This window comes from Bidens hawaiensis, unplaced genomic scaffold, assembly GCF_021521415.1.
Source record: "Bidens hawaiensis isolate Kalapana, Puna unplaced genomic scaffold, B.hawaiensis_p1.1 tig00012255_1, whole genome shotgun sequence".
Classification (NCBI taxonomy): domain Eukaryota; kingdom Viridiplantae; phylum Streptophyta; class Magnoliopsida; order Asterales; family Asteraceae; genus Bidens; species Bidens hawaiensis.
This window is the reverse complement of record NW_027491993.1, coordinates 297410-318882: the sequence shown is the minus strand read 5'-3', so window position 1 is coordinate 318882 and position 21473 is coordinate 297410. Positions and strand designations below refer to the sequence as shown.

Genomic DNA, 21473 nt, shown 5'->3' with positions numbered 1-21473 from the left:
TATAAGTACATGAAAAAGATTAATTAATATCATAAGAAAAACCTAATCCTCATATTAAATTCGTGACCTCTCTCTCTCTCTCTCTCTCTCTCCATAATTCGGTTTCATCAAGAACCCTAATCCCCATCACTAATATACATCCTAAAGAACTCGACAAAGATGACTCTCATGTCGTCTGGAGCATTCTCATCAGCCGTGGCTACTCTCTCTGCTGTAATAGGTATGTTTTAGTTATAGGTTTATCGTAACATTCATATTTTCTATTACATACGTGAAGAACTGATCAACACAGCGTCTATTTCCTTTTAAAGATAAACGACAAGTGGCTGAGATTGAGATGAGGCATCTAAAGACTTTATTTTAAAAAATGGGAGCGGGGGGATCTTGGGCTCAAATCCCCACCTGTGACAAAATATGAGTTCTAGGTTGGGCTAGTGAGTTTTCTCGGATACAGTGGGTTACTTCTTGAGGGTGGAATGGAGATGATCGATTGGGTCAGTAACCTGTCATTGATTCAAATGACCGTTTAAAAAAAATAATAATGATAAACGGGATGAAGGAAATACAGTCGAGAATAGCACGTGGCTTATGTGAGTGAACGAAAGGAAACAAAATTGGTGACTATTTACGGAGAAAAGTTGAAATAACACGACTCGTTATAAACAATGCCTTAAATAAAATTTCAAACACCATCCGTTCATTAAACCAGTTAATGTCTAATTAGATATTCAAACCAAAAACAAATTAGAAAACAAGTTGAACATCAATGATCAACTTGCACTCTTGATGTCACACTTCATTAAACATATAACAAACTATTATACAACAAACTAAACAACTCCAACCAATTAATTTCTAATCAACAAAATTGCGTTAATCCAATTCATTTATACTATAGACTATAGTAATCTAATAATCCACTAGATCAAATAGCTGCCGGGATTTTTTAGCAGGATGAGGGCTTTCCACCTCGTCGTCGGCAAACATATTTTCCGGCAAGGCCGGCAGGTTCAAGTCAAACTGAAGAAACACTAAGTGACCCTGGGCAGATTACGGATAATCTGGGGGTTAAGTAATGTTTCCCACGAGGACGAGGTCCAGCAAAGAAGGTTGTTCTTCAGGTGACCTGCAAAACAGACACCGTAAGCTCGTCACTGAGAAGGGGGGGTTCCTCCTTGTGACCACCCTCCGGCGTGAGAATCAGACTAGATTGCTCTGAATATAAGTGTATATTAAGAGATTGCTAGAGAAGATAAGATAATGAGATATCCGATGATGTCCTTACCATTCCAAGGTGTTGGAGTATTTATAGCCGAAGGTAGGTTTCCTAGAAGGTACAGCCGGCTGAATAGTATTCATGTTCTACCAACAGTGGGCTACGCACAAGCCATGCTGGTTGGTGGATAGGCTGCGACCGACAGTGACAAGGTCGGCTGTATACTGTTCCTTTACTGCCGGCTATGCACTGTTCCACCAACTGTAGGCTGCGCACGTCCCATAGTAAGGGTTGGTGAGTAGGCAGCGGCTAATAGTGACAAACAGTACTAGAGGGTGCTCCTCCTCGTACTGTTGTCGGTGAGCTGTCACCCTGTGATTGGTTCATGGGCTGCTCTGGTCAGATCGTCTGTTTTGCCCATACCTTGGTGGGTATAGTACAAAAGATCTTCCAGAAGCATACGGACTGGCTCATTTGGGAGGGAGTATTCCCGCCTTGCTCATTCCTTCAGGTGACTACTGAAGTAGCAAGAGTTAGTGCCTTGTGCGTGTAGCCTTGCTATCAGTGCGGGTAGCCTTCCCTGATGGCTTGTATCCGCAACTGCGGGAACAAGCGGGGTACTTCACCATTGGGAGGCTTTCCCTGCGGGTACAGCTGGCGTACTGCGCGTAAGGTCTTCTCTGAGCATGGTGGGTCCTGTAGAAGCAGTTGGTCGTTGCGCAGACGTCCCTGTTAAAGGTGAGTCTTGCGGGTCCAACTGAGCTCTGCTGGGACCTACCTCTTCAAGTCCCCCCAGTCCAATGTTCTTCTCATGAATTATTAATAAGTGAGGTGAACTTTTGGACTAGCAAGGGGTTTTGAAAAGGGTTTTTGGTTTTAAGGTTTTCCGTGGGGATTCTTCCCGCGGTTTTCCTAATGTCACGCAGAAATTCCCGACTTTTCTGCTTGATCTTTGGGTATGAAGCGGGTAGGTCTGTAACCTCCTCGCAAGTCAGGAGCGTTGAGTCCCACTTGTGTGGATTCTCCATGGGGTTTTGGTAGTTTTCAACATAGTGATCAATTATGTTAAAACCACCAATTCCATCTTGGAGTTTCAAACAATATAGTTCTCGACGTTCCCGCCATGCGGAGATGTTATTCCCGTTTCCGCAAGCATGGCCCAGAAGATCCTTCTTGGTTTGAATTCCCTGCGGAGTGCTAAGTATGTGAAGGGTTTTGCCTTGACACTGTACCCGCACTCGTCTTACGGTTACTTTACTTCCAATGTATTCCTGGCGTCAATTCCCTGCGGGTGCTAAGTATGTGAAGGGTTTTGCCTTAACACTTTACTCGCACCTGTCTTATAGTTACTTGGTTGCCAAGGTAAGGGGTATTTTCCCGCTTTTGAATCTTTTTGAAATTTTGAAATTCGAAGAGTTGGTAAAAGGATAAGAACAGTCCAAACTATTGAAACGTCGTCCGACGGTTTCTTCTGACAGTGTCAGGACGTGCAGGAAGTTATGGCGACGTGACAGTATATGGTCATTCCAGGCGCTTTTTCAGGCGCGTGGGCGCGAATTTTCGGGCGCGTGGTCGCGAAATTACTGGCACGCGTCTTTTCAACAGCTGTTGCCAGCTTGCTTTTTGCCACGTGTCATAGTTTCATTGCACCTGTGATTTCTCTCTCTTCCGCATTAAATTCATCGCATTAATTGCGATTAGTATATAAAGGGGGAGAGGGTCCTTTGTAATCCACACTTTCACTTTTCTCTTTATCTTCAAAACGATTTCCGGCGAATACTCACCTTTTCAGTCGAGCATTCTCTTGAAATCGTTCTCTTTTTCATACCTGCAAAATGTCTTCTGTTCACGATCTTGAGGCTACAGCCCAGGAGGCTGGGGTGTACGCCGAGCACCCGTCATCCACGTCCGACAAGGATGACAAGAGTACTGCTGGCGAGTGCCAGTGTGCTCTGCCTGTCGATCTATATCAGTACATCGTCAGGAAGTTCATGCTCGAGTCTCTCGAGCCTGAGTTTCCTGAACCTCATCAGACGGTGTATGATGCCCCCAGAGGCAAGATCGGGGTATATGCCTCATTCTTTGTCTATGGGAATCTTAGGTTCCCTTTGACAAAGTTTGTGTACCGTGTCCTGGAGAGGCACGGTGTGCACCTGACCGAGGTGCACCCGATGGCGATCGCGAAGATTCGCCACTTCGAGTGGGTGTGCCGGATTCTGGGCGTTGAGCCCTTCGTCGACCGCCTGATGACCTTCTACTCTTGGAGGTGCATCCAGGGGTGGTATACTCTGATAACCCGGATCAAGGGTTTGAAGATTTGCGCAACCGAGCGCAGTCTTCGTTCATGGAAGCGGAAGTTCTTTTTTATCTCCGCTCGCGCCATCCCCCTTGCCATGAAGTTCAAGAATGGGCAAGCACTCCCCAGCCTTCACGCCTCCAACTACCAGGAGGCGGAATGGTTCTCAAAGATATCCCGAGTCCAATCTCCGGTTTACCGCTTTGCGGAGTCCGGGATGGTGATGCTCGGGATGAGCCGGGTGTGGAAGGATGCGGATGCGCAAAAGATCCCGATCGTCCTTGAATACGGTTTGAACTCTGTCCCTTACGGTACGGTCTGTCTTCTTTGTTTATATAGGTTTGTCTTCTAACTGTTTGTCTTTTATTTCAGAGGGGAACGACTTGCAGTCGCTCCTGTATCCGTTGGAGGCTGACAGTCCCGCTCGGATGGGTACTCGTGCTCTAGATGAGAACGAGTTGCCCATCCTTGCACAGACGGCGGATCGGTTCGTGGAGGTCTACCCGCCAGGCCACGAGATCCTGAGCGCCTGTAGGTCCCCCCGGGGACATCGCCGATCGATACGAGATCCGCGCGAGGTCTAGGAGTGCGGAATCCTCCTAGACTCGTTTATTGGTGTAAAGATGAAGAACACAAACACGTACACAAACACAAGAACAAACACACGAACGGGATAAAACACATCTGCAGATCTTTATAATATAATAATCAAACACGTTACATACCGTAACATAAACAGAAACACGTCCGACCCTAGGTGAGCTCTACCTCGGGTCGTCCCTCACGACACTTCCTCTCTTTTACTCTCTAGACAAATGAACTATAACACAATTACTCTTATTTTCTGGATACAAAACCTAAACAAGACACACATATATATAGACAAAACATCTTCTCGGGCTTGGGGTTGGGCCAGTAGGCGAAGTTGTTCCTAACTTCGCCTATGGCGAAGTTGTGATAACTTCGCCTAAGGCAGAAGTTGTTACAATTTCGCCGTTGGCGAAGTTGTTCTAACTTCACCTAAGGCGAAGTTGTGCTAACTTCGCCTGTGGCGTTCCGCTGGTCTAAATTGCATAGCGACGGTCACAAAATGCACCAACAGTCTCCCCTTTGACCGTTGCTCTCAATTCTAACAAACACAAAAGATCATCTGTTACAAAACATGTACCAACAGACTCCCTCTTAACTGATGATCTTCTGTTTGCTCTTCAACCAGCCGTGTCTGAAACTGTCCTGTAGCTTCACAAATCTACCAATCACCCAGAGTCTTCCATATCAGATCTCCCCTTCAGTGTAAGCTTCTCCGACTATAACGATTGAGGTCTTTGAAATGCATGCATCCTCGTGCCAATAGATCATCTCAACCAATCACGTGAGTCCATCTGACTTCACCAACACGTGAAGTTGGGCGTCCTCCACAACTTCACCAACTCGTCGGCATACGATAAGGTTTAATCTTCAACTACTCAACATCAAGTGATCAATTTCATCAAAAAACCACCTTGACAGAATCTAACACATGACCATTAATTAATCCGAAGCATCTTCAATCACCAGGGATAACGATCAAGAACATAAACACTTTAGTTCCCGATTAAATCCAACTTGTTCCAGAATTTTCACTCTAATAAATAAGCATCACGTTTCAGGATCCAATTCTCGAACGCCTTGAAAATAACATAAATAATATGCTCTGACCGCAATCCAGTAATGACGAAAGCCTTCAGTTCAATTTGACTTTCTTCAGTTGGTCAACCTCGAACAACAACAATTTCATTGCCCACAAACACCCAAATATGTGTCAATATCCAGTTTCAATCAATATCCCATTCACAACCTCAACTTCAAATCCAGAGTTGACACGTATTTGTTCACACGTAAGACCAAGAGATAACAAGTTTCACTCGTTGACGGAACAACATCTTCGGTCTCACAATAATCGTGTACACCTGGCCATACAGACGAAAACTCCAAACAATTTTTTTTTTTTTTTTTTTTTTTAACATCACCTGGCTGCTAACTTCACCTGGCCATAACTTCACCTGGCTGCTAACTTCACCTGGCCATAACTTCACCTGGCTGCTAACTTCACCTGGCCATAACTTCACCTAGCTGCTAACTTCGCCTGGCTGCTAACTTCGCCTGGCCTGCTAACTTCGCCTGGCCATAACTTCGCCTGGCTGCTAACTTCGCCTGGCCATAACTTCGCCTGGCCATAACTTCGCCTGGCCATAACTTCGCCTGGCCATAACTTCGCCTGTTCATAACTTCGCCAGACCTTATATCTTCGCTGAAACCCTACGAACAGTGACGGCAACTTCGCCTGATGAACAATAACTTCGCCTGCGGCGCTGTTCGGCCAGAAACGCACAGAAACGTGCCAGAAACACCAAAACGCAGATCTCGAACCATAGCATAAGAGCCTAAGGCTCTGATACCACTTGTAGGTCCCCCCGGGGACATCGCCGATCGATACGAGATCCGCACGAGGTCTAGGAGTGCGGAATCCTCCTAGACTCGTTTATTGGTGTAAAGATGAAGAACACAAACACGTACACAAACACAAGAACAAACACACGAACGGGATAAAACACATCTGCAGATCTTTATAATATAATAATCAAACACGTTACATACCGTAACATAAACAGAAACACGTCCGACCCGAGGTGAGCTCTACCTCGGGTCGTCCCTCACGACACTTCCTCTCTTTTACTCTCTAGACAAATGAACTATAACACAATTACTCTTATTTTCTAGATACAAAACCTAAACAAGACACACATATATATAGACAAAACATCTTCTCGGGCTTGGGCTTGGGCCAGTAGGCGAAGTTGTTCCTAACTTCGCCTACGGCGAAGTTGTGATAACTTCGCCTAAGGCAGAAGTTGTTACAACTTCTCCGTTGGCGAAGTTGTTCTAACTTCGCCTAAGGCGAAGTTGTGCTAACTTCGCCTGTGGCGTTCCGCTGGTCTAAATTGCATAGCGACGGTCACAAAATGCACCAACAGCGCCAGGCGGCCAGTAAGGCGTTATTCAACCCTCGACCCCTCAATGTTGAAACCGCTGCTGGAATTCCTCTAATCTTGTGTTCTGATGAGGAATCCGCAGATGGTCCTTCGTTGGTGCGGAAGAAGAAGGCTGCCGGCGGGAAAGGGAAGGCGAAGGTGGCCTCCACTGCCGATCCGGTGCCTCGGTCTGATTCAGAGACCGAGAGCGAGGAGGTGGCGGGGAACCCCGGTGGTGATAAGACCACTGCTCCGGAGGCTGCGACGACTGTCACCTCTGGAGAGCCCAGGATGACAACGGTGAGCGGCGTGAAGAGGTCGGCTCCATCGGGTTCATCCCCGCCTGTCCGCACTTTCAGGCTCAAGAAAACCCGTAAGTACAAATTTTATTTTTAACTTCATTGCATTCCATCATTAATACTTATCTTCTTTGTGCAGGCGTGGATGCTACCGCATTCCAGGGTGAAGCGGGGAGGAGTACCTCCGGACCCATGACGGTAGGCTTGGTCAGCCTTCCTGAGGCGACGACCCAGGCGGCCGCGCCTGCGCCTGCTTCCGCTGGTTCAGTTGCTCACTCCGTTGAGCCAACTGTTCCAGCTGTGATGACATCACCGCCGGCTGTCAGTGCCATATTTACCGCATCTTTCACTGAGCCGGGGGTTACTTTTTCTGCGGACTCCGCAGCGGCGACCACGGTTGTGAGTTCACCTACAGTGAGTTCACCTCCGTTGGTTTCTACTACCGCGGCGGCCTTCACCATGCCTCCTCCGTCATCGGCAACGACGGCCGATCCTTCAGGTATGCATGGGGCTTCTCGCCAACCTCTGCCTCCTTCCCATCTACCTGATTTCTTGGACGGCCCTTGGGTTCAGGTGATGGGTTTGGCGGCTATCGGCCTGTTGTTGACCCTACAGGTGCGTAGGGTTCTTTTGGCCTCCCTTTTTTTTTTATATATATATCATCTTTTCCTAACTGCTTTTTGTGTTTTGCAGTGTCGGATTCCAATGAAGTGTATGTTCCACGATGGAACATCCGCCGAGGAACAAACCTTCGCACACCTGTGGAGTGCGTGGAGTGGGCTCGTCACGCAGCTCCCAGTGGTGCGTTGGGGGAAGCCATGGCTAGCTACCAGGAGGGTAGGCTAACCAATGAGCTTCGGGTTCTCCTGGCCAGGATGCAGCCGCGCGTCGAGCTGCTTTGTCGTGAAAACGACAAGTTAAAAGCAGCTCACATCCAAGAAGTAGCTCAGGCGCGGGCTGTCCGGGAGGAGAATAGGAGGCTCTCCGCGGCTGCTGCGGAGAAGGATAAGGCGTTCAAGGCCCTTGAAGTTGAAGTTCAGGCCCGTCTCGAGGCCCGTTCCAAGGCTGCCCAAGCTGTTAACGAACAGCTTCGGCTGGCTAAGGAAACTGCTAGGAACGCAACTGAAAGGGCCACCAAGGCTGAAGCTGTTGCTGAGCCTCTACGCCTCGAGAATGAGGAACTTAAAGCTAAACTAGAGGCGCTCCAACAGGCTCATGATGCCTTGGCGATGGAAGACGCGAAGAAGCTCCAAGAGATCCTGGACCAGAGGGGGGTGCTTGACCAGACTGAGCGGAAGCTAAAGGGCGTTGAAGAGGCTGCGGCTAAAGAAGTGTTGCTTGCCAACCTCAACCAAAGTGAAGCCGAACGCGCCCGTAACCAAGCTCAAGCCGCCCTCCAAGAAGCTCTGGTTGCCAAGGAATGGCTTCTTCGAGAAGCGTTGTCTCAGGTAAGCTTAACTTCATAATGTCTTTACGCTTTTCTTTGTAAATAGAAAAGGTTTTGATACTTGTATTTTTTCTTTTTTGTAGGTTGTGCATCGGGTCTTCACAGAGACGTCTTATGACGATGCTATGAGCGCAGCCCTCAACGCTTCTCATGAGGATGGGGAAAAGGCCGGCTTCCTGCTTGGTCTAGGGTTCGTTGAGAAAGGCATCCCGCCTTCCAACTTCCCTTTGTACGATGTGGATACTGAAGCTGTTTATGACCAAGCAGTGAACCAGTATGCCGCCTTCCCGCATCCGGTGGTGGAGAAGGTGAACGAAGTTGCCGCTGCTGATGATGGGCTAGCTATCCTTAAAGCTTTCCTTGAACCGCCACGTTCTACTGATGGTGCGGGTCCAAGTGGAAGTGGTCCTGAAGCTTGATCCTGAAGATCCCTTTCCACCATTAGCGTAGATTTTTGTTTTTGTATAGCTTCTTTTTTATGCGGGTATGCACCCAGCAATCTTTGTAATATTTGAATTTTGATGAAATAAAGATTGTGTTAATTCCTTGCCTTGTTTATTTTACGCATGTTTTGATTTAACTTAGCAATTCTTTAGTACCTAGATAAGTTAACTTTTTAACGTGGCAAATTATAAGTTTGTTTCGCTTCCTCTTTCATGATTGTGCGGGTATGACCGTCACTTACACTTAGTAGGATGGCTTAACTTTACTTATATCTGACCTACGTGGAAGTTTTCCTCATCTTTTCCTTTGAAATTTTCTAAGTGTTTAGAATAAGTTAACCTTTGAACTTGGTAGATAATAGGTTGAAGTTTTGCCTACTTGTTCGTGATTGTGCGGGTAAGACCATCACTTGCACTTAGTAGGATGGCTAAATTTTGCCTACATCTGACATGCGTGGAGGTTTTCCTTAAAACTTGAAATTTTTACCGTTTTGTGTTTATGCGGGTTTTGCCGCCTTCCACACGTAACGACTTACTTCTTCCCATATTTATGCGGTAAATACCGGCACATCAGTGTGGGAAGTTCATAAGTATAAAGGTAAGGCTATCAACACATTGTGAAAGGAGAATCATTTCCATTAGAAGTGGCTCTAGGCCTTTTCTTTACAAGTTTGGAATTGATCTACATATAACATTTGCGTAATTGAGCTCCATTCCATGTTCTTGGGATGGGAGTGCCATCGAGCCTTTCGAGCCGGTACGCGCCCTTTCCCAGAACTTCTTTGATAATGTATGGCCCTTCCCAGACCGGGGCCAGTTTTCCTGGGCGTTGTTGGTTCGAAGCCTCGTTGTTACGCAGTATGTAGTCTCCTACATTGAAGTTGCAGAGTTTTACCCGCGTGTTGTAGTACTTTTGCATTTGTCGCTTGTAGTTCTCTTCGCGCACTGCGGCTAAGTCTCTGCGTTCCTCGGTTAGCATGAGGTCTAACCGTCTTTCCGCATCATTGTCTTCTGGCTGAATCAAGACCCTTGGTGAGGGTAAACCAATTTCGACCGGGACCATGGCTTCAGTGCCATAGGTGAGACTGAACGGGGTTTCTCCCGTACTGGCCTTTTTCAGCGTTCTGTTTGCCCAAAGGACGTGCGGAAGCTCGTCCACCCAGCCGGATCTGTGTTCCAAGAGTCTTTTCTTTATGCCTTCGACAATGCTCTTATTTGCTCTTTCTACCTCACCATTACCCTGCGGGTGCGCCACTGAGGTAAAAGTGTGGGTGATTTGAAGTTCTTCCAGCCACTTTTATAGCTTCTTGTCAGCAAAGTTGGTGCCGTTATCACTCACCAAATTCTGTGGAAGTCCAAAACGACAAATAATAAATTCCCAAATAAATTTTTTGATATGTTTCGCGGTTGTTTGGGCTAAGGGTTTTGCTTCTATCCACTTGGTGAAGTAGTCGATGGATACCACTAGGAACTGAACATTTCCTGCTGCTGTAGGAAATGGGCCTGTCACATCGATGGCCCACTTCTGAAATGGCCATGAAGAGGTGACTGGAACAAGTTCATTCTTCGGGCGATGCGTGTTGGGTGCGTAGAGCTGACAAGACCTGCATTTTCTGATGTATGCCAGCGCATCCGTATGCATCCCCGGCCAAAAGTATCCCGCGTTGTTTAGCTTAGCTACAACAGCGCGGGGACCTGCGTGTACTCCACAGATGCCTTCGTGTACTTCCCTTAGGAGGTAGTCAGCATCTTGGTTGTCCACACATCTTAAGAGTGGGTCAAGAAAGTTACGTCTGTAAAGGATGTCATCGATGAGTTGATAATTCAGTGCTTTACAGCGTAGTTTACTTGCATGTGTTTTTGACTCTGGTAGTGTACCTGCCGCAAGGTATTTTATTATTGGTGTCATCCACGTTTCTGTGCCGGTTTGGATGACACAAATTTCCTTGTGCGGGACCGAAGGTGCCTCGAGGAGTTCAATGCGGATGTCCTTTCCCAAGTGGGTGAAGGCTAATGATGCAAGCTTGCTTAACGCATCCGCAGATTGTTTTCGCTACGCTTGACGTGTATGACTTTGCAATCGTTAAAATCGCGCATAAGGGTTTTTGCTTGTGCGAGGTACAGGGCCATTGTGTCGTTCACGGCCGTGTACGTCCCGTTGATATGATTGGCTACTAACATGGAATCCACGTGGGCTTCCAAGTGTTTCACTCCCATCTTACGCGCAATTCTCAGCCCGGCCAACAATGCTTCATACTCGGCTTCGTTATTCGTACTTGGAAAATCCAGTCGAATAGCGTAAGTGTATTCTTGGCCTGCTGGGTTGGTTAGTTTCAGCCCTGCGCCTGAACCCTCGTTACTGGCTGCTCCATCAGTGAAGAGTCGCCAGACATCATTGATGTCCTGTGCTGGAGAGGGTTGAGCCTCTTCCTGGCACTCTTTTTCCCGCGATGCAGGCACTTCCGCAATAAAGTCGGCCAAAACCTGGCCTTTTATGGCTGGTCTTGGCTTATACTTTATCGCATATTCCCCCAACTCAATTGCCCATTTGGCTAGGCGTCCCGATAACTTGGGTTTGCGTAGAACGTTTGCAAGTTTGAAGTTGGAGAGAATGGTGATTGGGTGACCCTGGAAATATCGTCTTAACCTGCGTGAAGCGTGTATAAGTGCTAAGACTAATTTTTCGAGGGTAGAGTACCGGGTTTCTACGTCTGTTAGGATACGGCTGACATAATAGATTGGCATCTGTTGCGGAAAGGTATAGGATTAACTCCTCTCCCGCTTTTGGTGCTGTGAGCGTTGGGAGTTCGATCAAGCGTGACCGAATCTCCTGAAAAGCTGCTTCCGTTTCTGGTTTCCAGCGGAAGTGCGTTTTCTTTAAACAGTTTCTCAACGTTGACACGAAAGGAAACGACTTATCCGCGTGGTTTGCCAAAAAGCGATTAAGTGCCACTAGTCGTCCATTCAGTGTCTGAGCCTGTTTGATGGTAGTAGGTGATTCCATTTGATAATGGCTTCGACCTTTTCAGGGTTCGCTCTGAAGCCATCTTTAGTGACGATGACCCCCAAGAACTTCCCTTCTTCCATTCCAAAGGCACACTTGCTCGGGTTGAGTTTCATGTTTATCTTCCTAAGCGTGTTGAAAGTTTCTTCGATGTCTTTCAACATCGCTTCTGCGTCAGGGCTTTTGATGACCAAGTCATCCATGTAGACTTCCAAGTTCCTCCCAATTTGGGCATGAAACTGGTTGTCCATCAGGCGTTGGTATGTGGACCCGGCATTCTTAAGTCCAAATGGCATCATTTGGTAACAAAATGTGCCATCGGGCGTCCGAAAAGCGGTTTTGTCCTGATGATCAACGGCCATGTGGATTTGATGGTACCCCTTATACGCATCCAGGAAGCATTTAAGGCGAAACGGCGCTAACGAATCCACCTTATGTAACATCCTAAAATTTTAATGATGAATAAAGGAAGTTATGTTTAGTGATTTCGCGTAATTGATTAATGTCGGGGAAGGAGCGGGTCTTGGACTTGGATTAATTGAGATGGGTTAAATGAGAATGGGATTTCAGGGATATAAATACCCCAAAAATCCCAAAATATCTTCATTTTCCCCCACTCTCCTAAACACACACATACACACACACCAAGCACACCCAAAACCGCCGCCGGCCGGGCCGAGAAAGAAGGAAGGATCGAGCGAGGTCCGGGTAAGAGAGAAGGATTAGTGGTGATACCAAGATAAACGAGATCCAAACAAGCTCAAAAGGTATGATTCTTGATCTTGGAAGTTTAAAGATCCGAGCTTTTAGTGTATAAATGACCGAAAATGGTCGGGAAGTGTAGTGGGTAGTATTGAACCTTAGCAAGGGTGTTAAAATCGCCCGAAATGTTGATCAGAAACCGAAACAGCGGACATCTGGGCAACTTCGCCTTCATCTGGGCAACTTCGCCTTCAAGCGATGAACTTCGCCTGCAAGCTAAGTTCGCCTGATGAACTTCGCCTGCAAGCTAAGTTCGCCTGATGACAAGATCGCCTGAGGTTTAACTTCGCCTAAAGCTAAGTTCGCCTGAGGTTTAACTTCGCCTAAAGCTAAGTTCGCCTGAGGTTTAACTTCGCCTGATGATAAGTTCGCCTGAGGTTTAACTTCGCCTAAAGCTAAGTTCGCCTGAGGTTTAACTTCGCCTAAAGCCAAGTTCGTTTAGAAAATAAATTTAAAATCTAATGAAAAATGTGTTAAGACAGTTAATGGAAATAAAATTTTTCCAAGCTGACCTGGCAGCTCGACCCCAGCCAGGGGCTCTGCCCCTTGGACCCTGCTAGGGGCTGCCGCCCCTAGACCCTGCTGCCAGGGGCGCTGCCCCCGGACCCCCGTTCGTTGTGGGTAGTAATTAAGACTAGAAAGATGTTATAAGTAGGGATAGTTAAATTGATATGTATACTTGTTATACAGTCAGCCGTGCACAACTGAAGAAAGGGATTACGATCAACGGAGAACGTAACCGTGTTCAGGTGAGTTTCTAGCCCCATTTATGTGTTATGTTTTCGGGGCTGTGTGCATACTCAACATGTTTGTTAATACACTTATCCTAAGAGATAAGTGTATGCCTTATGTGGATAATGTGAAAGGTATGAATGATTGCTTGATGGTACGTGAACGATCTTCGGATATTGCACGTACTGTCAGGTTGTAACGCTATGTATAAGGTAAGTATGTTATGTATGTTTATGTGTATGAACATGATAGAGATAATAGAAGAAAGAAATGATAATGTATGGTTCTATGGTTACGAAAAGGGTACCGAGCCCTAATAATACTCGAGGTATGATGTATGGTTGTATGGTAACGAAGAGGGAATCGAACCCTACTAATATTCGAGAACTAGGGAACCGAACCCTACTAATATTCGAGGAAGAAGGGTACCGAGCCCTAATAATACTCGAGGAAAGAGGGTACCGAGCCCTAATAATACTCGAGGAAAGAGGGTACCGAGCCCTAATAATACTCGAGGAAAGAGGGTACCGAGCCCTAATAATACTCGAGGAATGTAGGGCGTAATGCTCTTTATAACATAAGATATGAAAGTAAGTTAATACAAAAGAAAGTAAGAAAGTATGAAAGTAAGAAAGTATGAAAGTAAGAAAGTATGAATGTAAGAAAGTATGAAAGTATAAAAGTATAAAAGTATGAATGAAAGAATATAATGTTATGTGAATGGTATGATTATGTGATTATCTAGAACTCACTCAGCGTAGCTGACTTTTAGTATGCACGCAGGTAAGTAGGATGAGGCAGCTCGCTTGAGGAGACACATGGCACTGAACAAGAATCTGGCATCTGAAGACCTATGATGTGTTAATTTTAATGCTCTAATGTGAAAGACAATTAATGTTTTGAGACAAGTTATGAATTATGTAAAGTTTTATGAAAATTTTATATTCCGCGTAAATGTTTTAATTAACTCTGATATTTAGAACCGTGTTTATGAGTGTCACACCCGGCCCTGAGCGGCGGAAACAGCCGGGCGCGCGCGAGTGGGGATTGATAATTAAGCACGGGCCATTGCAAACATTCAAAGATTTTCATTGCGCATGAAGAGTTTAATACAAATACATTACATTGTTTAAAAATTATAAACATCCAAGTATAAAAACTGTTGAAGATTTCCACGCCATATCCCCATGCGCGGCGGGAACAACCACGCGCATCGAAGGGATAGAACTAAAATCTTCCAAAAAGCTAGTTTAGATGTTCAGCGTGAGGTGCTCTAAGTGTGACTCCATGCGCTACCTAGTTATCTCCTGAAAGACACGTAAAAATATTTGAATCAGTATAAACTGAGTGAGTTCACAAGTTTTAGTAACTTGATAAATCGTATTGCATCATAATCTTGATACAAATCATTCTGAAACATAATTCTGATAGCATTATTAAACACATGCTTGGTAAAACATAGATCTATCAACATAGTCTGATAAAATCGTTCCGCGGGTTACGCGCGAACATTTCTGGGAACTGTGCTCGTCTGTGTAAGTGGCGCTGCCACTACGAGCTAAAATAATGTAATACCGTCCCGCGGGTTACGCGCGGACACTTCTGGAAAACTGTGCTCGTCTGTGTGAGTGGCGCTGCCACTACGAGCGAATAATACTGTAATACCGTCCCGCGGGTTACGCGCGGACGTTGTGCCGGAAAACAAGGCGCTCGTCTGCGTAAGAGGGGCGACCTCTACGAGCGGGCTCAAACCCATAGTACTGCCCCATGACAATACTAGGCACTCGTCTGTGTAAGAGGAGCGACCCCTACGAGTGGGCGGATCAAACCAGCAGTCCCTACCCTTAGAGTTCCAATGGTAAAGTGATCACTTACTCGTTCTTGCGCACCCATATCGAAAACCATAGATAACTGTTCGCATTGCTCATCATGAAACATAACTTAAACACGTAATCGTTGCATAGCTTGTAAGTATACCATGATAAAATGTAATTTAAACACGTGTCCCTCGCCCCGAAAACAGGTTAAAAACAGTGAAAATAGTGAAATGGGGGCTGTGAGACTCACCTGTGGTTCTTGTTAAGGGATTAATCGAGATTCGGGTTTTCTTGGTGTTGGCCTCGGAATCGAAGGTCTAGAATACGATTAAATAACAAGAAATCTATATTAAGATCAAGATATAAGGGTTGGAAAGTAGATCTCAAGGTTATAATCTCGGCTTACCTAGTAACAGGAACGGAATTAAAAATCAAATAGATGCTTGGGAGATAATTCAGAGCAGATTTGCAGTTTTAAGAGAGAAGTTTGAAGTGTGTTGAGTGATAATTTTAGGTTACATATTTATAGGCAAACTCAATGGAACACAATCCCTTGATTTAGGGGATTGTAATCTTTTCATATCTAGGTGTGATGATGATAAAGTATGGAAAGTATTATTATTTATTCAAAAGTGGAGGAGTGGGTAAAAGATTCTGATTTTCGCAGGACATGCAGGTCTGTGGTTGGTGAGAGTAGGGTGGCTGATAGTTGACTGTTCATGCTACAGTGTGCTTTTGCCAGTGCACAGTAAAAAGTAGAAATTTTCTGAAACACGTTACTGTTTTCTTTTGGGCGGGAATAATCCCCTTTATTCTGAAGAATACTGTGTTTTGTGCGTGTAACCTTGCGCGTACAGCCTTATGCGTGTAGGATTCTGCGTGTAGAATGTTTCTTTGCTGCGGGTAGGTACGTAACCTTCTCGCAGTCAGGGACATTGAGTTTCATTTGTAGATCCTCCAAGTGGTCTTGGTATTTCAACATAGTGATCAGTTATGTTGAAGTCAATTCCATCTTGGAGCTTCAGACAAACTAGCTCTCAATGTTCCCGCCATGCGGGGAGGTTAGTTCCCTTCCGCACGCGCATAAACGATTTAGGGTGCACCCGCCTTAGCATCATGCGTGACGGTCAACCCATTAGACATCATAACGTTAAGGTACATGAAAACATAAAGCCAAAACATTCGCGCATGGCGCATATAACATATGCCCACGCTGGTTCTTAACATGGTGCGCTCGCGCATGGCGCATATAACATGCACGCGCTGACTAACATGGCGCGCTCGCGCAGGGCGCACATAACAAATGCACGCGCTGACTAACATGGCGCGCTCGCGCAGGGCGCACATAACAAATGCACGCGCTGACTAACATGGCGCGCTCGCGCAGGGCGCACATAACAAATGCACGCGCTGACTAACATGGCGCGCTCGCGCAGGGCGCACATAACAAATGCACGCGCTGACTAACATGGCGCGCTCAATGTTCACAATCACCTAATTATTAGGTTGATTACTTAGTTTAAGGGATTGGGAATTTACCGGTTGTCACAATGAGTAAATCCAACACGAAAGTAGGGTTACCGGTAACGGGGCCTTACACCTTAAGATCAATTTCGGGTAACGGATAACAATCTTTGGGGCATGCTTTGTTTAAGTCCTTGAAATCTATGCACATGCGCCATTGTTTGTTATTCTTCGGTACCATAACGGGATTTGCAACCCATGTTTGATATCTACTAACGCGTACGATGCCTGCGTCAAGGAGTTCCTTGACTTGGGTTCTACACGCGTTAGTTTGTTCTGGCCCCATTACTCTACGCTTTTGTACGACTGGCGTAACAGCCGGATCGCACTTGAGCTTATGCTCTGCCTTACTTCGGGGTACACCAGTCATGTCAGCTGGTGTCCACGCGAAGATGTCAGCGTTTTTCTGTAATAAGCGTTTGAGTAAGGTGCGTGTGGGATCAACAACTGTTGGGCCAATGGAAACGGCCTGGTCAGGGTATTTGCCGTTGAAGGCCCATCTTTCCGGTTCGGTGATGGTTGGTTTAGCCATCTTTGGTTTGGGTTTAGACGAGACAGATGCGATGCATACCTGGGGAATGCCGGTGATCATCGCTACACCCTCAGCTGTTGGCCATCCCATCATGCCGTGGACTGAAGATACCACGGCGTTGAATCTTGCCATCCCGTCTCTTCCGAAGAGAATGTCGTATGTGTGGTGTGGCTTCCTCATTACGACAAAATCCACGTCTTCTGTGCGTGAGTGATTCCCGTCCGTAAGAGTGACGGGGAAAGATAGGATACCCAGGGGGGTGTTTGTGCTGCCGTCGAACCCTTCCATCGAGGCGTAGATCGTTTCCAGGCGTTCCTTGTCTTCGTCATCTAGCTTGTCGAAGAACTGCCTGTACATCACTGTTGACGAGGCGCCGTTGTCAGCAAGAGTGCGAGAAGTGATGTAGTGCCCCAGCTGGCTTTTGATGACGATAGGGCCTTCTTTGCTGGGTCCTCCTGGCACTCGCGGGAAGCGCACCTCAGCTTCCTTTCACGCGCATGGTTCTGTCGCTTGCCTTTTTCTTCCTCTGATCTTACCATGAACCATGTTGATGCTGATGTCAACGGGCTTTCGTCCGTTGCCTCTGTACCGGTTATCATTACTTCCTCCCTTCTTGATTGATGCCACAAGGTGTGCAAGTCTTCCATCCTTGACGAATGTTTCAACAATATCCTTCAAGGATGTACACTCCTCCGTACTATGACCTTTTGTCCCGTGGAAGTCACAGGATTTGCTTTGATCCGCATTAGGTCGCTGCCGGATCATTGGAGCTTTTGGCCATGGTAGTTTTTCGGTGGCAAATATCTCCGTGACGCTTTTGGTGAGTGGCGTCCACCGGTGTTTTCGGCTTGAAGGGTGTGTGTTATCTCTTCCGCCAACAAGAGGGTGAGAGCTGGATGAGGTGTCAAAGTTTACCCTTGACTGCCAAATACCTAGCTTCCTCTTTTTGTTCTGCCGGGCGATCCGAACATTGTTTTCTCTAGTCCTTTGCGTGTAGAGGTGTGTACTCTGGGGAAGATCCCTTCCCAGTTGCTTCTCCGTCTCGGCAAAGCGCTTGGCCGCCGTCATGATGGCATCCCATGTGGATGGCATGCCGTCCTTACCCGTTAATGTGCGGATAAGCTCTGGGTATTCGGCGCCCTGGATGAAAGCGGCGCGAACAAGATCTTCACTTATGTTGCCCAGACTTAGCTTTTTGGAGTTGAAGCGAGTGATGAAGTCTAGTAAAGATTCATCCTCCTCTCTAACGCAGTTGAGGATCGTCCACTGTTCTTCAGTATATTTCCTCTGTTGGCTGAAGTGTTGGCTGAACTTGTTTTGAAAGTCCGCCCAATCATAGATGTGGTGGACCGGTAAACGATCGAACCATGCCCTGGCCGCTCCAACCAGAGTCATCTGGAACATATAACACCACGTGGGTTCCGTCCAGTTACTGACGGTTGCCCCCGCAATGAATCTGTTCAAGTGGTCGTCTGGGTCGGATAGACCATCATAAGTGCCGATGTTGGACATTTGTTTGGCACTTCTCGGGGCGATTGCTTCCGCAATGTCCCTTGCAAACTTAGACTTTCCTGCATTTGCAGCAGTTGGTCTAAAGGTTTTGGAGAAGTCACGCGGGTTTCTCCCCGCGTTCGTTGGTTTAAAGGTTTCTCCAAAATTCCTTGTCGGTTGGAAGTCCGTTTCCTTACGCTTCCCTTTTGCCTTATGGCGAGGGTTTGCGTCGGTATCGGATTCTTCCCGCTCATCGTCTGAGTACTCGCACTCACTGTTCATGTTGAGATGTTGGCGAGTACTGCCGAATTCGTCAGCCTGTTGAAGTGAACGCAAGCGTTCATCCAACTCAGCTTGGAACTCTTTCTGACGTGCTTTGGCCCACGCCTTAACTTGATCTAGTGTTTGGCGAGGGACCCTCGTCCGTTTCTCCAACTGGGCATCAGTGAACCCCAGTGAAATATTGTTTACTGCACTTGTCCCGGCTTGGGTAACCGGGGTAGTGTTCGTAAAATTTGTATAACCGCCGGTGTTCCCCCCAGTTGCTGGGGTTGTGGTCACCGGGGTTTCTTGGTCACTTACTGGCCTTGGGACCGGAGTAACGTTAACCATTTCTTCAGAAATTTTGAAAAAACTAAGAATTAGTTCTAGCTTTTATGCACGGATGGCGCCAATGAAGAAACACTAAATGACCCTGGGCAGATTACGGATAATCTGGGGGTTAAGTAATGTTTCCCACGAGGACGAGGTCCAGCAAAGAAGGTTGTTCTTCAGGTGACCTGCAAAACAGACACCGTAAGCTCGTCACTGAGAAGGGGGGGTTCCTCCTTGTGACCACCCTCCGGCGTGAGAATCAGACTAGATTGCTCTGAATATAAGTGTATATTAAGAGATTGCTAGAGAAGATAAGATAATGAGATATCCGATGATGTCCTTACCATTCCAAGGTGTTGGAGTATTTATAGCCGAAGGTAGGTTTCCTAGAAGGTACAGCTGGCTGAATAGTATTCCTGTTCTACCAACAGTGGGCTACGCACAAGCCATGTTGGTTGGTGGATAGGCTGCGACCGACAGTGACAAGGTCGGCTGTATACTGTTCCTTTACTGCCGGCTATGCACTGTTCCACCAACTGTAAGCTGCGCACGTCCCATAGTAAGGGTTGGTGAGTAGGCAGCGGCTAATAGTGGCAAACAGTACTAGAGGGTGCTCCTCCTCGTACTGTTGTCGGTGAGCTGTCACCCTGTGATTGGTTCATGGGCTGCTCTGGTCAGATCGTCTGTTTTGCCCATACCTTGGTGGGTATAGTACAAAAGATCTTCCAGAAGCATACGGACTGGCTCATTTGGGCGGGAAATTCCCGCCTTGCTCATTCCTTCAGGTGACTACTGAAGTAGCAAGAGTTAGTGCCTTGTGCGTGTAGCCTTGCTATCAGTGCGGGTAGCCTTCCCTGATGGCTTGTATCCGCAACTGCGGGAACAAGCAGGGTACTTCACCATTGGGAGGCTTTCCCTGCGGGTACAGCTGGCGTACTGCGCGTAAGGTCTTCTCTGAGCATGGTGGGTCCTGTAGAAGCAGTTGGTCGTTGCGCAGACGTCCCTGTTCAAGGTGAGTCTTGCGGATCCAACTGAGCTCTGCTGGGACCTACCTCTTCACAAACCCTCGTTGACTTTGACTAGACGAATTCGTGCCACCGTTGCTGACGTGGCCGCCGCCAACAGTACCATCATAGTGACACCTTTTATGTCCACCCAGCGCTTGTCCGGTCGGAAAACGTTTATGACATATAGAACACTCGTGACTCTTCCCACTTGTTGAGGTTGTTGCAACAACCAACGACTGTTCCACGTCACCACCACTTGTGTTGTTCTTCCTGTGACTCGCTTTGTGACCACCAAGAGCTTGATATGACCCAAACCCTTTGTTGCAAACACTACACTTGTATACAAGCCTAGAGTCAGCTATAAGTGTAGTTGAATTAGTATCGGATTCTCTAGCACCACCGCGTGCAAGAAGCATGAGGCAGAGTGCAAGATACTCTTCTTCGGTTGGTGCACGATCAGTACGTTGTCGTTTGGATCGCTTTCCTTTGGTCCATGAATCCAAATAACGCGTGTGGTCGAAGGAGTCTTGACGGAAGAAAGGAGTGGACGACGCAGTCGGAGAATTCAAAGCCTCTAGCGCCATTAAAGTGTGTTACAAAAAATGAATGAGGATTTGATGAAGACGTAGTAGTGTATATATTGGAGGAAGTTGCGTGAAGAGTGTTGGGAAAGTAGAAGAGTTGAGTGTAGGCGGTTATGAGCCTTTGCGTGTTGAAGTCAGTTGTGGGCGTGAAACAAACGTCTAGGTTAATGTTTGAATTTATAGTTGTTTTTATTAAACATGGTTTTGTGAATTAATGGTTAGAGTGAGTTAGTTGGTTGGTTGAGGATTGAAGCGTGGTTAGTGTACCATTTGTTTGACTTTGAGTGGTGTGTAAACAAAATGATAATTATTATTAGGTGAATAAATAGCATGTGGTAGGCGGCAAGTATTGGGTAATTGGGATTACACCCAACGACTTGCATACGTCACATACTTATCATGAAACTAATATCTAAGTATTGGGTATTGGTATTTCCATGTTTCACACAACTATTGTATCATGCATGAATTTGGCCTTGTTATTGATCACTTTCTTTTGTGTTGTTGTATTGATTCTAATGAGCTATTATTAATTAAAAAAACTGTTAAAACTCGGTTAGACTTGTGAGTCTTAACAATTCTTTTTATTCAAAAGTAGAACATATATATAGATATTTCTCATCCACCTAGAATTAACACATGAGAATAAATATATGAATATTTAGAATATAAAAAGGAGGAATCAGAATTCGGAAAAGTAAACTTTTTAAGCAT

At 46.4% G+C, this 21473-nt stretch overlaps 1 protein-coding gene across 1 annotated transcript; it reads right to left on the bottom strand.

Annotated features, from left to right (window-relative positions):
* Window positions 1-909: 909 nt before the first annotated feature.
* LOC143540505 (zinc finger protein ZAT6-like) lies at window positions 910-20762 on the bottom strand. Its single transcript, XM_077033547.1, has 2 exons — window positions 20229-20762; window positions 910-1020 (listed from the first exon to the last, which is right to left on the bottom strand). Exons 1-2 carry the CDS (start codon window positions 20757-20759, stop codon window positions 910-912), a joined length of 642 nt encoding a protein of 213 aa, XP_076889662.1. The 5' UTR covers window positions 20760-20762.
* Between the last annotated feature and the right edge of the window lie 711 nt (window positions 20763-21473).

Coding starts and splice junctions, on each gene's coding strand:
- LOC143540505 (XM_077033547.1), bottom strand. CDS start 20,759: ATGGCGCTAGAGGCTTTGAATTCTCCGACTGCGTCGTCCACTCCTTTC. Junction 1,021..20,228: donor GTCAAAGTCAACGAGGGTTT/GTGAAGAGGTAG, acceptor GTGTTTCTTCAG/TTTGACTTGAACCTGCCGGC.